The 16,519-nt window shown below is 50.2% G+C and overlaps 1 protein-coding gene across 2 annotated transcripts in view; it reads right to left on the bottom strand.

The window, feature by feature from the left end:
* Positions 1 to 16,519, bottom strand: part of LOC133343269 (disintegrin and metalloproteinase domain-containing protein 12-like) — a 79,764-nt gene that overhangs the window by 7,870 nt on the left and 55,375 nt on the right. Inside the window, exons 10-18 of one of the 2 annotated variants that reach the window (XM_061552725.1) lie at positions 14,931 to 15,126; positions 13,752 to 13,857; positions 13,193 to 13,370; positions 11,384 to 11,461; positions 10,661 to 10,745; positions 9,948 to 10,047; positions 7,228 to 7,321; positions 3,294 to 3,692; positions 555 to 611 (exon numbers count right to left, since the gene is read on the bottom strand). In XM_061552725.1, coding sequence (XP_061408709.1) covers positions 555 to 611; positions 3,294 to 3,692; positions 7,228 to 7,321; positions 9,948 to 10,047; positions 10,661 to 10,745; positions 11,384 to 11,461; positions 13,193 to 13,370; positions 13,752 to 13,857; positions 14,931 to 15,126 — 1,293 coding nt within the window. Of the gene's footprint in view, positions 1 to 554; positions 612 to 3,293; positions 3,693 to 7,218; positions 7,322 to 9,947; positions 10,048 to 10,660; positions 10,746 to 11,383; positions 11,462 to 13,192; positions 13,371 to 13,751; positions 13,858 to 14,930; positions 15,127 to 16,519 lie in introns of those variants that run through there. The other variant, XM_061552726.1, reaches the window with a different exon arrangement.

Here is a 16,519-nt window from a genome sequence, read left to right as displayed (position 1 = left end):
ATCACGGCATTGTGACTCCAATTGTGAGTCGAGCACCATACCCACGGCGCCAACACTGCACCGCACACTTGAAACACATCTCAGAGGGCACGCGAATGACATCGATACGGCGTCATGCTGGGTGTGGGAGTCGTGCACACCTCTAATGCAATGCCTGGAAGTTGGGCTGGTGGGTCAGGGTGCGTGGGAGGAGGGGGGGGGGAGTTTCTGTGGTAATTATTCAAGAGGCACAGGTGGGGCATGTGAAGATTCACCCCCTACACGAGTTGACAGATTATCGTCATTTGGGACCCATGATTCTATATTCTATTCGAGCATTGATTCTTGTTTGCCTTATTTGTACTCTCTTATTGGAACCATCTGTCTGAGTTGATCTCTATTGACTGCTCTGTCGCGTTCTTCCCATTAAGGCAGGAGGTAACATTTCAAGGCTTTGGTTAAAGAAACGTCACGTTTACATTTTAGATAATCCTGCCGTTGTTGTGCGTACGGCAACACTTAGCAAGATAAGAGAAGATTCAATGAGCAACAAAATATCAATGGGTAATAATCACCTGCAGGTTTTTCACCTTTACTGGAGGCAAAGGGCGACCAGGAGCAGGTGGGCACGCCTGTGGAATCACAAACATCAACGTGAACACCAGAGTTTTACAGCAGAGCCAATAACATCTGGGGACAGAACTACATCAAGTGCAGCAGGAGCATTACTAGAGAAATGCACCTCCGATGAACACGGTTGGCTACGTACGGTGCAAAAGAAGTTCAACATACATACAAAAAAACAACATGATTAATAAAACCTGGGATTGCAAAAAAGCAATAAAAAACCTCAAATATCACACAATACGCTACAAATGTCAGATTTTTATGCTAAAATTAAATACATATTTCATGTTTTACAAAAACAACATGTATCACGGATTTCATCCCAATAGGGTTATTGTTAGTCATTTCATGAGGCCTATAAGCACCCTACGGGACCTCATCCAGGCGGCAGCAGCAGCAGCAGCAGCAGCAGCAGCAGCAGCAGCAGCAGCAGCAGCAGCAGCAGCAGCAGCAGCAGCAGCAGCAGCAGCAGCAGCAGCAGCAGCAGCAGCAGCAGCAGCAGCAGCAGCAGCAGCAGCAGCAGCAGCAGCAGCAGCAGCAGCAGCAGCAGCAGCAGCAGCAGCAGCAGCAGCAGCAGCAGCAGCAGCAGCAGCAGCAGCAGCAGCAGCAGCAGCAGCAGCAGCAGCAGCAGCAGCAGCAGCAGCAGCAGCAGCAGCAGCAGCAGCAGCAGCAGCAGCAGCAGCAGCAGCAGCAGCAGCAGCAGCAGCAGCAGCAGCAGCAGAGCCTCTCGCCTTGCCAAGGAACGGCCCAAGCAGCTGACACCACAGACGTCTCTATGGAGCCCTCTCGTTACAAAGACTACCCAGCACCACCTGGTCGTCAATCTAGAGTGGTGTGCCATATGACAATCGTTCAATAAGTTCTAAATGTTATCCATTACAGCTTGGGCCATTCCAAATTCAACTAAACTTAAGATGACCTTATTTCTGCATGCATTATGGGACTTGTGGATGCTGTCGTGGTGCCATGGTTAGCAGTGCACTGGACTTGCATCTTCCGGCGTGGCAGTAAAAACAACTGTGCACATTTTTTTGCATGGCGCTGAACTATTATATTTTATTAGTGACTGAGCGTAGACAATAAACCTCACTGCACTTGAGTGATTGCATTAATCATAGGTGGGCATCTGCATATGAGCACAGGACCTCAGTAATGCATGACAATACTATGACGACATGAAGTCTAGCCACCTAAGCCGCACATCCACCTCACTGCGGTGATATGTTCACGTCATGTGCAAGAGCAGACCTCCATGTTGGAGAAGCAAGCACTACGAGGCATGGCGACTGGCTTCTGTTAGGAATTCAGATGACAATACTGACTCATGCGGTCCTCAATGCTCATGAAAACACATACTGCCCATGCACATGGCAGACACTGGAGAGGAAGAAGCAGTGTCTCAAGAAGGGAATACCTGATCAAAGAAAATAAATGAAGAATTGTAAGTGCATAAAAGCAATAGCAAAATAAGGGCTTGGATTTGAATCCTATTATAATGAATTTCGCAGTGTTCCTTAGCCTGTTACCTGAAAATGTTGGCAATGAATTTCACAGGAGGCGAAATGCAATATGGTTTTTGGTTTCATGTTAAAGATCACCACATTCCCAGACCTAAATAAAACGAATGTCTGGGTAATAAACGTTCATCTGGATGTGAGGATTGTAATACGAGATGACAGATGAGAAATACAAGTACAGGGCTCTGGCAAACCTCAGATTCATGAATCACGAGGAAATGTCTCTGCTCTCAGACGCAAGTGACATGATACAGACAGGAAAAAAGAGAATTTATAAAATTGGAATATGTACATTTGGACACATTTCAACATTGGCTTAACGAGACATGATTTAAAAGATAGTCAAAGCAGTGAATTGGCTTTCCAGTGTAAATGTATATATTTTTAAACAAATGGATACATTTACAATTAAAACATTGTGTAAAGCATCGCTTTCAAATGAAAATACCATTTTGCAAAACACATTGTTCCTCGAACTATTTCTGATTAAACGCAATTTAACGTCGCACGCGCAAACCGATGACCATCCGTGGCCTCTCGCAGAACTCCTGCGAGTAGACGCCTCGGGGCCAGGCAGTAAAAGTGGCACGGCCGTTGCCCTGTTCGTCAAGAAGAGGCCGCGCCTGGCTGGCATAGCGATCTCAAGGACACGTGACACGAGTATGGACCCAGGAGAACGCTGGCAGAGGCATTTGCTTCCTCGTGAATATTTAAGTAACTCGGCGAGTTGTCGACTGCTGTGCCATGACGTCAGAATGAAGTATTGGAAGCGTTTGCCAATCACCTCCTTGCCAGGCTGGTTTCCTGCCGCCAATGTTCTTAAATATTTCATCTGCGATGATACCTATCCATTTACACGCCGCTGGGAAAGCTGGGGGGTGGGGGAAAACCAAGTAAAGTATATAATTTCAGATGACAAGCATATGGAATATTGTGCCGTGTGTATATACAGCGTATAGACGCGAACATTCGTGCAAATGTCTGCTTATGAAAAACAGAGCTGACTCTCAGTGTCGAAAGCTAATTGAAGAAGCTGTTGTCCAAATGTAAATGTTTTTGTTGGCAATGGAAACATCGTTCAAGTCGAATAAGACTACGGGGAGAAATATCTGTGGGGGGGCGAGCAGCGGCGAGCGAGAGCACTCCCCTGCACACGTCCGCACGAGTTACCGGGGCCCGCGGGGGGGCGGCCTGCAGCTGCACGGCCGGCGGCGGCGTGGCCGGCGCCGCGTCCCCGGGGCCGGGGACCTTGCAGGGCTTGGGGGGCGGCGGGGGCGGCACGGCCGAGCCCTGGGGTCGATGCACGGGGGTCGGCGCCGGGTTCAAGGGTCGGAGAGCGAAGGAGGTGGCGGGGGCCCGCCGGGGCTTGAGAGCGGGCGACGGGGCGGACGGGGGAGGCCCGAGAGCGGAGAAAGCGGCGGCCGTGGCCGGGGGAGCGGGCGCGGCGCGCTGGGGCTGCAGGGAAGGCGCCGGCGCGGCTCGCGCGGGTCGGAGGGCGAACGCGGCGGCGGCGGCGGGGAACCGCGGCGGGTGGAGGGGCGCGTGGGCACCCGCCTGCTGAGGCTGCGTCTGGAGGAGAGGTGGTGGCGGGGGAGGAGAAGGGACGCGCGGGGAGGAGGAGGGGGGCACGAAAGGAAACGTTAATGAGCTACGATCTAAAAATACACCGCCCGCTGCTCAATGTCACCGCGGCCGCCTGGGCTTTAGCGCAACTTCACTTTTCGAGGCACCCGTCGTGCGTCGAGAATCATTGCGCCGGATTTTTTACGACAGGGCAGGAAATGTTTTACATTTAGGAAACTGAACGAGAGCCAAGTGTCTATTCGTGTCGAGTGTTTAATTTGGCGAGCCTCGTTTCACTCTCGAGCCATTCGACTCGTTGCTCGATCGCTTGGAAGAAGGTGCCCTGATGGGTTTTCAGGACAGCACTGGAGATGTCCCGGCTGCTCTGTCTTGTTTTTGCTCGGCCCGTAATGCCGCGTGTAGTTTTTGCTCCGGGACCCAGACGCCAGCATTGACGAGGCAGGAAATTCCATCTGACCCCCTTGGAAATCAGCCCCACGAGGCACGGTGCCTTCACCGAGGCTGAGATGCTTGGTAATGGTGTGTGGGGGAGAGCTGAGGAAAATTAGAGCTTCCAAGAAAAGACCTGGACAGCAGCTCCTTTCAACCACAGAGTCCGCTGCACCTACGCACTTTCCGTTGTTGAGTTTGACGGGGCCTTCAGGCGCACTTTTCAGCCAACACCAAGAGTTAAGTCACCGTTTGCCTGTTGCTCATTTGTCAGGGCTTCTATTACGAAGTCAAATTAGATGAAAACAAGGCTCTCCGTGGACTATAGACTTAAAACTTTCGTGACTGCAGAAATTAATATTCTTGGTTCTTTCGGTTAAGTCACTTAAATGGAAAACAAACAACAACAAAAAAAATCTAAAAATGAAAATACAATAAAAAACAATAAAATAATGAAATAATATTTAAATAATAAATTGAAAGTAATAAAAGCACTATTGCCTTGTTCACAAAGTACGCGGTGTTTGCTTTCAAGTTACATTTTTAAATCAGACTAAAAATTACTTAAAAGTAAAAATACTAAATAAAATGATTCCAGCTGACATTTATATGAACACTATAAACTAAAACAAGTATTACGCAACTTAAGCAATTACTTTTTTCAAGCTTAATCCAAATAGTTTATCAAACACATTTTTGTCTTCAAATTTAGTTTCTATATATTATGCATTGCACCAAATGTTTGTGCCATTTATTTCCAGTGTGAAATGTAAAAAAAAAAAGTGTTTTTATTCGCAATCACATCCCAAATAATTGCTGGCATCGAGACATGATGAGGCGAAGTAACGCCATAAACATAACAGACCTCTGTGGCATTGAAATACAAACCCTGGAAGTGGCACACACACACAATCAAAGTGTCTCTCCTACAGGCCAGGTAAATCACAGTTTTCCTTGACGCTACGTTCTCTTTGTGTTCGAATAGAATAGAATTACATTTAAAAATCCGCATACCCTTCAGAGCCAGGCCAAGGTTAAATAAATTTCAGACTTTCGTGAAAAAAATATTTTCCATTTCTGTAAATTACAAAAAGTGCGTACCTCGTTGAATATGAATATAAAAATAACTGTCGGCTCTTTATCAATCCACTGCTAATGAAGGCCTCCCCATGTCGTGTTAGTTCTGGGGAATGCTTTCCCATACTGCACCAGGCTGGTCTCTACAGGTTGCTGAAGTTGTAAGCACAGGGTTGGTTCTGATAAAACTCACCACTGATGTTAGCTCTGGCCTGGAACCAAGTCAGCTCAGTGGGTTATTCAAATATATATTGATGCCTGAATGACAGAGGTGATGATGTTGAGGTTTACTTTTGTTGCACTTCATAACAATAAGAATACATGACGATACAATCTGACGAGACATGCCAACATCATGAAGACTTCATGTTAGTAAGAGAGTGCTGTATGTGTTACTAAAAAAAACAGCCACCGAGCAAGTCTCAAGGTTAATGTAGTTTAACACGTCCTTGGACAGCAAGACACACAGCCCCCTGGGTTCGACCCGAGTTGCATTACAACTCGCTCGCGATGCTTGTTATTTTATAGCCGTTAATGCACGAAACCCTGACCTCCCTTTTCCTGTGTCGCTCCGTTAATTGTCCAATATCTCGCGAAAACTTGGAAAGTGGATTTCCAGGAACACTGGCGTCGAAATAGGTGCGGCCGAGTGTTTATTTTAAAATATCAGCCTCATGAAAACACGACCTGGAATGTGTGTGTTTTTCTTTTTCATTTAAATGGGTGCCCACATCCTGCCCGGAATTTGGCTAAACGCACACCGTACCTCCAGTCCCAGTGAACTCTTAAAGAGGCCACACTGCAACCGATTCAGTGGATTTTACACCAAGTGGATAGAAAATGTGCCAGATAGCCAACGAGCGCAGCCATTTGCCGGCAGTAAGCCTCCCCGTCTTGCCAAAGAAGAGTAGGGAGCAAGCCACGTAGACAGGTGACGCTTGTGGCAGACTGCCCTTACTTGCAATCACGTGGCTGTGAGTTCAAATCCCAGTAGGAGACTTGACTCGGTCCGTCACCCCTCTGGCATGATAAAATAAATAATCACTTTGTGGGAAGTCAGCGGTGGTCGTGAGACTCGCCTTCGACATGGGAATGTGAACCTTTCCGCCACTGTCTCATGGCAGCTAAGAGTGCTAGTTCAGTGCGAATTTGTAGCACGGCAGAGCAATGTTTCCACAAGCCATCCCTCGCTGATGAAACTCATTGAAGTCGAAACTATTCAAAGATCCCTTGTTTAAACACATGCCACCGGGGAACATTCTTGTGGACGCTTGCACATGTATTGCTTGATTCAAGGTTATTTCCGTTCCTAAATTGAACAACCCTTCATAAATATTTATTCATTGTGGAAGGATTTGCAGATGAACAAAAATGACACCATTGTTGATGTTAGAAGGCTGTGCGCTCATGATCATAAGGTCAGGAGATCAAATATGGGTAGAGGTCAACTCGTCCGATCATTTCGTTGCACATCTCGCCGAGAGGTCAACGTTAGTCGTCTCTCAGGGAACAGTCCCTGCCATAGGAATGTAGATTATTAAGCATTGGCTCAAGACCGTGACGATATACAATGAGATCGTTAGTGTATGGGGACTTGAACATAGGTTGGGTGTGTTAATAATTTTACTCGGAACGTGTGTATGAGAGCGGAATGTAAACTGCATATCTGAGAGCGTGGTGTTTGTGGCAGAGTTCGCAACTGAAAATTGAAAGGTTGTGAAGTTTCAATCCTGTTTGGTGGTTAAGTCGGCACATCATCTCTTGGGGGCAGATACAATGCATACCACGGTGTGGAAAGTGAAGAGCGGTTATGCTATACGCAGAATGATCCCTCCTACAAAACCACGTGGATTTTTTCTGTCCACGATCTCAAGAGCCGTCACTGAATACGAGCACCTCCGGGCACGTGTGAACAGACATATCCGCTTTGACTCTTTGACTTACTGGTTTGTACGCTGTGCATCGGCTAACTCATCCCCGACTTCCCCTTGCGGCGCTCCAAGCATCACAATACCTCGGGTGCAGCCGGCGCTTTGCCCTGGATCGCAGGCACCGAGAAGAGGGGGTTGGAGAGGCCCGCGATGCTCCTGGGGTGCTTGGAGCTGCATCTGTCAACACACCCACGGCATCGCAGCAGCAGCACTCGCGCCTCGCACCAAAAAAGCGCCTGGGTTCGATCCTCGACTCGTGCGCCTTTCTGCGTGGAGTGTCTATGTTCTCACCCCCCCCCCCCTGTTCTTGATGGGTTTCCTCTGGGTTCTTCAGTTTCCTCCCAAAGCTAAAAACAAACATACAATGTAACCACATCCCAATGCAAATTACTCAACTGGGATTATACGTAGGAACAAAACGTGGCAGGACCCCCCATGAAAAAGATAGTCTTGAGACTCCGTGTGGTTTTCTAGGGATAAATAAACGAAATAATAATACAAAACAACAAGAACGAGGGGGGCTATGAGAATGAGCCTCTCGCTGTGAGAATTGGGCCCGAGTCTCGCTCTGAAACTCAGCTCTGATGAGTTTCCAAAACTGACCGACCGACCGCATCCCCCCCCCCCTCCCCAATGGCATTGCACAGATGTAACGTGAATCACATGGTCTGCAGTAATCGGCAAATAAGCCTGAGGCAGGCCCTGTTATATTTTATGGGCCAGGTGATGTTGATTATGGGTTGGTGAACTCTAGAGGTCAGTGGGGATCTGACTGCGGCATTTCCCCTTTAGTTTAATCTCTAAATTCCAGCCATATACAGAAAGCCTACGTGAATGAGTAAATGATGTATGTATGTATGCTTATTTATTTGTGCTTATTTATGTATCCGGGCGTGGTACTGGCCACCCACCCCCTCGTGTGCCCGTGCCAGCCTTCATAGGTGCTACTCGCTACCAGCACTTGCCCCAACATCCTGTTGAGGCTATACGGGGTATTTATCTTTGTCTTTGTGCTTATTTATGCACACAAGGAGCCATTATCCATAAACAGCAGTTGTGTCCTATCAGGATGTTGTGCTAAAAGCACAGAAGCAGAGATAGAATTCCTTGCTTTACACAAGACTAAAGATGAATGCTGGATCTTAGAATGTAAAATGTAGCCTCGACCTCCTGTAAGTGAACTCAGTCTTAAACGGTACAATACGTATTGCATGAACAACAGCGAATGGAAGACAAAGCTAGCCGGGCAGTGTGTTAGCTATGCTAAACCTGATTTCCCATGTTCTCGACATTAGATGCTCGCTCGCAATAGTTATCTTCTCAATCTACTTGGCTAATTTGGGAACCGCTGTGTCTATACGTTGATGTTAGTGTATTTTGTGTATGTGCATGTGTGTGTGTATATGCGTGCGTGTGGGGGGGGGGGGGGTTAGCAACACTGTGCTGTAATCCTGGTGACCTGGGTGTGATTCTCAGCCATAAGCATCAATGGCGAGGGAGATATCTGAAGTATGTCTGGGCAACCCCTAGGTCAACGCAGCCCGAAATGAGTTCCGTGTGCAGAGTGTGAACGTCAGCATTGGGGAAACAAAGGCAGCCTCAACACCACCACCAACTTGTACGCAGTGCCAGCCTAAGCAATCGCTCACAGACGGCGCTTACCACATTGGTCTTTGCGGCTAAATGGGGACGTTTATCTTCCAGTGCATGGGCAAATGTTTACGTGTGTGCCTGTTTTCCTGTTGTGTGCCATGTATGAAGGAGTTTTTTCTTAATGCGCAAACCCATGCAACGCGGTGGTATATAGCTGCACTGACCTAAGGTTCCATTTCCTCTAATTAGGAAAGAAATGTGTTTCTGTTGGCAAGCAATTGGAAACCAGACCCAGCAAGGGCAAGCCACAGTTCACTCAGCCTGCAGATAAACGGTTGCCCGGAAAATGGCCGGGTGGCTTAGAGGGCTAATGCCCACGTCAAGGCACTGAGCCAGCAAACGCTAAGAACTTTGGTTTGAATCCAGGTAATCACTGGGGAGTAGTCCAGATTCTCAAGTAGAGCTGAGCTCATGATGTCAGCCCGGTCATTAATAAAATACCATCCTTAACCAATATATAATTAATTTTGGTATTAAGTTGACCAAGCCCAGCTCTAAGTGCTTATGCAGCACATGGGCTGCAGTGAATCAAGTCATCATATTCCGAGCTGTCGAACACAGCCTAGAAAAATATACCCTTAAAGGATGCCTGCCCAAGGCTGGCGATGTTACTTTTGGGTCATCCTCAAAGCTCCTATGTGGTTATGCTGTGCTGCTCGCACTGATGAGGACATGCAAAATAATTGTTGAGAAAAAAACCCAAAATCACTTCCATTAACAGAGGTCAAACTTGCATGCATTCTACACTCCAGTGACGCGTACAATGTTCTGTGCATGTACAGGTGTGAAGTATTTAAAGTAATGGTGTAGCGGTTAGCAATCTATGCTACAATTATAGAGACCCTGGTTCAGGTGCTGGCCATGCATATCCATGTGCATGTGACTAGGCCTAGGCTTCTCCTACATATATTCATATTGCTATAAATGCCTGGTGTGGTGTGCTCATAAGCAGCAGTGGGGAGACAAAGCGAGTCAACCGTGCATCACGCCAGCCACACCACCCCCTCGTCTGCTGTAACACCACTCACGAGCGGCACTTTGCCCCGATGATCTACAAGTAAAACTGTGGGGGGTCTTTGTCATTGTATTTGTATTAATGAAGACCAGCTGGTATCACTGGCCATCGCCAATACCCAACTCCCATGATCACCGTTCGTGCGCCGCTTTCCTGCGCCTCCGGCAGTGGCAGACGGCAGCGACCAGCGCCAACATTCCAGCTGCTCCCAGGGCCAGCGCTAGCGCCAGAACCACTGCACACGCAGTCGCAGACGAGCAGCAGCGGAGAATTAAAACCTGCGGTGGCCACAGGGATCAGGGGACTGAAAATGCTCACGTCAGAGAACAGAGTGGACACCACCGAGATCGTGGGGTTTGTGCCTGGGGTAGCTTCCTTAGTGGATTCTCTCGGCTCGGTTCCAACGCGCACCGCACGTAGCCAACCAGTTAGCACGGTCGGCTACGTGCGGTGTGAAAGAAGCTCAACATACATATATAAAAAGTAGATTGAGTGGAACACGGTACTATATTGGTGTTAATTCGTCATGGAAATTCTTAAGCCACCGGAGAGCCACTTTATTGGTCAGTATTTGATGCACCCCTTGGCCACGTACAAATGATAATGTCACAATCTTGTCGGGTGGTAGAGGCTCAAATACAAGAGTTTTGGCATAAGACTACCAGGTGGCCTAACTCAGTGATTGTGCTCCGGCGAGGCTGGCTTTTGCGATCGGAACGAACGCTTCCGAGAGTGGTGAACACCACCCTAGGCCCAAATGTAACAGTCAAAGTGCCCGTCTCACACGCGTTGCAGTCGACACGACAACGGAGCACAGCAGAGTGGGGGGGGCATGTGAGCGCCGGCACCTGTGCGCATGTGTGGGGTCAGGCTGCTGCAGAAGGGGGGCGCCCAACCGTAGTCGCAGTGGCACTCTCTCTTGTTGTTGCACACCTACACGCACACGCGCATGCGCGTGTAGTGCACGCACAGACACGCAGAACGCGCGCAACCCATCAGCAGTAATAAACATCCCCCTACAGCCAAAAAGTCGTTTGTGGCAAGTGCTGTCAGCAAGTTCCTATTAAGGCCGGCACGGCGCACGGTGAGACCAGCACCTATTACCGGCCACCTTTGTCTCCCCAGTGCTGAAGTTGAAACATTGCACCAGGTACTTTTTCCTGTAGTTTGGTTGGATTTTACTAAAACTGTGTGTAAATGTATTATTGTTTTTTATAGTAGGTCATGTTATCTGCATTATGAGTGTAGTTGTTAATGTTATAATTAGCTTTTATTGTATTTCGTTTAGAATGTATTCCAACTTGAGAGTGTCGTTTTTTTTGTACAGCACTTTCAAATTTCGTTACGAAAGGCAATTTACAAAATGAAGATTGTTATCACTCATTTAAGGCTGCGTCAACATATTTAAGGCTGGACGGTGGAAATTCCACATTTCTATGGCCGCGGCAGGTCACTCTTTCACCTCTGCTGCACCTCTCTCATTTGTAATTCCCCAGCAGAAGGAGCTACAGAGGCGAGCGGCGCGTGTGTGCTCTCAGCAGAGGGTGGAGAACTCAGGCACGCACACGCACCCCATGCCCGCTGCACGTTGCGGAGCAGTTGTGGGCGCCCAGGAGAGACGCGTCCTGGCAGCGGTTCTGGTAGCATACCTGTGAGGAGCAGGACGGGAAGAGGTTTCAGGGAGATTGGGGGAGCAGGGGTTGGGGAGTTTGAAAGGAAAAGCAGAGATAGGTGGGAAATTAGTGTGAAAGAGGGAAGACTCGGCGAAGATCATCGCGAGCGTGGAAATATTGTATCGGGCACGTCGCTGAGTGGGTGGTCTACGAGTCGGAGCGTCGCGAGGCTTCAGCGAGCGAGGCTAGGCCGGCGCTCATCTCTGTTGGCAACACTGAGCTAGCAGTGGAAATCGCATATTCCTCAAGAGAGTGGGGGGGGGGGGGAGGTCAATGTCTCCACCGGACAACAGCTCTGGACTTCTCGCAAAGTGGAATTATTTTTGCCTGGCCCAGGAGGAATGAAGCGTTGTGGACCCTCGTCTGGTATTTGAGCTTCACGGCCTTCTAAATTCAAGGCAACCGCGTCGCATTTTCATCCACGTGACTTCAGACCAATCGGTACAATATCGCCATCGTCGTCGAGCGTGATTGCACTTGTGCCCGAGGGGCCTATGGTCACGCAGCTCCACTCGTTTACTGCACGGCCTGAGGGCAACAAGAATAAACCACGTGAGAGGACTCTCTCCAGACGAAGGGGGAATTCGACAGCGAGAATAAATACACTGAAGATGGATAGAAACGAACAATGACTTCTACGCAAACAAAAGTTTGCGCTCCGCGTTGCGTATTCGGGTCGTGCAACGCGTTTGTTAGGCACGGTGTCCGACGTTTTGCTCCATGCGCTTGCACATTCATTAGGAACTCCACGTGCTCAGCACGGAGAGCGATAAGGTTGTGACACCGTCCTAAACGATCGCCTGGACGACCTGGAAGCACAATCGGAGAGTTCTGTACGACACGACTGTGAAAACCTGCGCAAGATCTGTGATCCAAAAAGCCGTCGACAACAGAAAAAACCGCGTGAGATGAATTGCGGAAAGCATAACAGTCAAAATAGCATCACCGCTGAGATTGCTTCGCAGAATGTCTCTCGATCGGCTCGTCGTGCTCCGATCACCCACCGCGGCTGACCACCGTCGCTTCTCCATGATTGCTGCTACCATGCAGAACTCCATTCCCGCTTTAGATACATAGTCGTCAAATTAATTACCGACTACTTTCAAAAAGCGCACCTGTTCAAGCTCGCTTTCAACCGATGTCGAGCTGGTATCCGCGTCGCCTCTGAGTCGTACTGGAACTCTGCCCTTCATTAGAGAAATTTGTCGCGTTAAAAGTAATTATTATGATTCCACGCACTGCTCTGTGGCAGCAACTTCCTCAAGGTTGTGACTTTTTTGTGATGTCATCTCGTTATGTAAAGGACGCCGGAATTCTTGTTAAGTTTTTGCTCATGAAGGAATATAATGTGCACTTACAAATGCCACCCAGCTGGACATGCCTTTACACAATAATTTGAATGTTTCAAACATTAAACGCGTATCTCTATCTTGCAGTTAAATCGTTCGGCATGATAAATATGTAAGGATTAGCTTCAGAGCAAGACATGTTCTCCCCTTGCGGGGCAAACAATAGAACGTGAGCAGCATTGCTCATACTCGGTGTGGAACCGGCGTGTAGCGAGCGGCGATGCATTTGTGTGTGTTGAACTTTCGCACCGTATGTAGGTGCGGGGGAAGGACAACAAACTAAACACAGAAAAGCCGCCGTTCACACGGACAGCTTCCGCGGCTGGGTGCTGTGCCGCGCCAGGTGCGGCCCACTCGCCTTGCCGTCGCCGCAGCGCGTGCCGGGCAGCACGAGGCCGGGGTCCGAAGCGGAGTCGTCTCCGTCGCTGGTGCCGGCCACTTTGCAGCGCACGGGCCCGAACGTGAGCGTGTACGTCACGCCCGTCACCGGGTGCTTGTTACCCCCGACGCAGTGCGTCTGCCCGCAGAGCACGTCCCTGGCGGGCACACGGCAGCGTGGTCAAGCGGCGCCTTCGTCAAACGCGACGAGGCAAGAGTCTCGACGTCAAAGAAGCGGCCGCCTCGCTCAGACGGGCGTGGGGGGGGGGTGCTCGCTTTTCGTTGGCGGCACCGAGCCGACGGTGAGAGTTCAGCGTTGTAATGATAATTGAAAATGTCTTAAGTATTCACCCTCATAGCAAAGCCGGCACACGATTGTAATGCCCTCTGCAACATTACTGGGCACTACCATGCGACCGTTGACTGTGCATTGGCAAAGTGGTTCCGGAGGAGAGCGTGCCGTCGACGGGCCGACGCGCCGCCTACACGAGCAGTCACCCGGGGGGGCCTGGATATTCACGGAGAGTGAAGGACCTCACCCTGGGTCGCAGGTCACAAAGCCGTGCTCGGTGCGCCCACAGTTCCCGAACTTGTCCTGCCGCTGGTTTCCCAGGAAGTAGCAGACGTCAGGCGCCCGCGAGGCTCCTGTTTGGCCACACACAAAGACAAAGATCTCCCGTGTAGTCTTAACAGAGCGTTGGGGCAAGCGCTGTTAGCGAGCACCTTCGAAGGGCGGCAAGGCACATGAAGGCGGTGGGTGGTAAGCACCACGTCCGCCCGGCCGCCTTTGCTTCTCCAGTGCTGATGTTTACACACCGCACCAAATATTCATTTCAGGCTGAGTCGACCTAGGGGAGGTCCACTCGGATATTTGTCACCGATATTAGCTGTGAGTGAGAGTCGAATTCTGGTCCCCAGATTCAAAGTGCAGCACGCTAAGCACTAAACTCCCACTCTCCACACCTATCCATACACAAGCAAAATATGACGCACTGAGAAACCTGATTATCACAGACCACCAGCCGCCCTAGTGCCGCTTTGAATATTGCTACAATGACCACGCAGAGATTTTTGAGTAATGGAAAATTCCGTTCTCCTCCATGTATCTTTTTTCATCACGGTGCCTGAGTGCAGGCCCAAAGAGCCAAAACATCAAACGACCAGCAACAAACAGCGCTGTTAAAGCCGTAATAGATAAGGTTACAAGAACCTGGGAAAAGAGACGATGAGAGGGAACTCCAAAGTTGAGCAGCGTGAGAAGAGAGTCCGAAAGAGATTCGTGTTTTGACCTCTGGTGGTTGAACAAAATGTGGATAAGAGGAAACTTTGAGTCTGATCGACCGAGTCCTCAACACGGGTGAAGATCACGACGACAGTTACCACGGTACCAGCGATAGAAGAGCAATATGAGAATCAGAATGATTTTCTCATACTGTTGGAATCCGATGAGCTATAAAGCTCTTTGTCTACAGATGTCTAGTAGGGGCACGGGGTCAGAACGTTACAACAACGATAAAGCGGTGACTGACCGCACGGAGAGCGGGTGACTAGAGTGATCATCAAGCAACACGCTCGCGTGTGTGCATGCGCACGTGCGTGTGTGCGCACGTGTGTGTGTGTGTGCGTGTGTGCGTGTGGGCGCACGTGCATGCGCGTGCGTGTGTGCGTGTGTGCATGTGGGTGCGCGTGCGTGTGTGCATGTGGGCGCACGCAAGCACCTTTGCCCCACAGGCTGGCGCACTGCGCGTCCAGGGTGGGGCACAGGCCCCCGTAGCAGTAGGCGGCCCCGCCGCGGCACGGGTGCCCGTCCAGCAGGTAGAGGTTGTCGGGGCAGCGGGCAGAGCGGCCGTCGCACAGCTCGGGCAGGTCGCACTCGTGCATGCGCTCGCGGCACCGCACGCCCGCGGCCGCTACCTGCGCAACGCACCGCGGCACTCGCTCAGAGACGCGGCAGGCCCACGCAGTGCGCGCACGCACCCTGGGGGCGCAGTGCGCGAGCCGGCGTGGCCCCCACGAGAGGGGTAGGTGGCGTGGCCCCCAGAACACGCGCAAACCAGGTACTCGTTTGAGGCTGAGTTGACCTAAGGGATGCCCAGAACCGGGTCAGATGCTACTTGACGCTGGCCGGTAATTGAACCCAAGCACACATGAGCACAAGCACATGATGTTGATGTATTCACATACTCGCATACTTGGATGGACATGTAGTTTTTACTTTGTGTTAATTTTCTCTATCAGGTCACTGTGACGGGTGGGAAGGCACGCCTAGGACACGCTGCAATAAACCATGGTAGCAGAATTGTTATGAGACCACTGCTTTGGTGGGAAGTAACACATGATCATCCTGGGGAGACTGACCCCTGCCATAGGAATATGGAATTTAGAGCAGTGACTCAGGGCTGGAAATGAGTGAGCACCGACCCACACTTGCGTGGGCAGAAATACAAAGGCGGCCAGGCGTGGTGCTGGCCACTCACTCCCTCGTGTGCCGTGCCGGCCTTCATAGGTGCTCGCTAACGGCACTTGCCCCAACCAACAGTCTGTTAAGGCTATACGGGGGATATTTCTCTTTGTGTCGACGTGTGTGTTCACGTGTGTGTGTGTGTCCACGTGTAACCATAACTATGAGCATTTGTGTGTTTTTGTACAGTCGAGTCCTCTTTTGACTAAATCTGTGATGGTTTAAACATCGCACGCATGCGGTAAGGCACACACGTGCACATGCATAATAATAATATTATATGCAGAGCATCCTGATATTCCAATTGCTTTGCATATACTGATGTGGCACAGGAATCCACTTCGCAAAATCGAGGTTTGCTTTGAGGGCTGGTTTTCCAGAATTTTTATAAACTCCATTGTGGGCTATTACCACTACAAAGATGCCATCGCCAAACTACACAAACTCTCCCCTGTAAGCACTCTTCATATATAGAAGACCTTGACATGCAGCTCCTGTTGCCGCCATACGACAGCGTGGAACCACGACAACCCAGGCAGGCTCTGTGCTTCTCGCGAGGGTGCACCAACCCTGCACATTCTGTTCCCTGAAGAGCCGAGGGGCTTTGTCTGCGCTAGGCCAAGTCAGCGCAGGGGAAGGAGCGGCGGGTGGGACGCTGCCACGAAGATGATCCCCTCGAGGGCTGAGCGCAGTTATCGGGAAGCAGCCCCCGCGCCCCCGCGCCCCTGACCACCGCCGCCGGGACGGCCGCTTCCCCTGCCGCGCGGCACACCGCTTGGTCGTGCCGCGACTTGGCAGCGCCACACTGGACTCTTGTGTTCCTTTAAATTCAATAATGATGGAATC

This window comes from Lethenteron reissneri, chromosome 17 (genome assembly GCF_015708825.2).
Source record: "Lethenteron reissneri isolate LAM-NWPU_2019-01 chromosome 17, ASM1570882v1, whole genome shotgun sequence".
In the NCBI taxonomy this organism is placed as follows: domain Eukaryota; kingdom Metazoa; phylum Chordata; class Hyperoartia; order Petromyzontiformes; family Petromyzontidae; genus Lethenteron; species Lethenteron reissneri.
The sequence above is the reverse complement of the archived record's forward strand: the minus strand, read 5'-3'. Positions and strand labels throughout refer to the sequence as shown.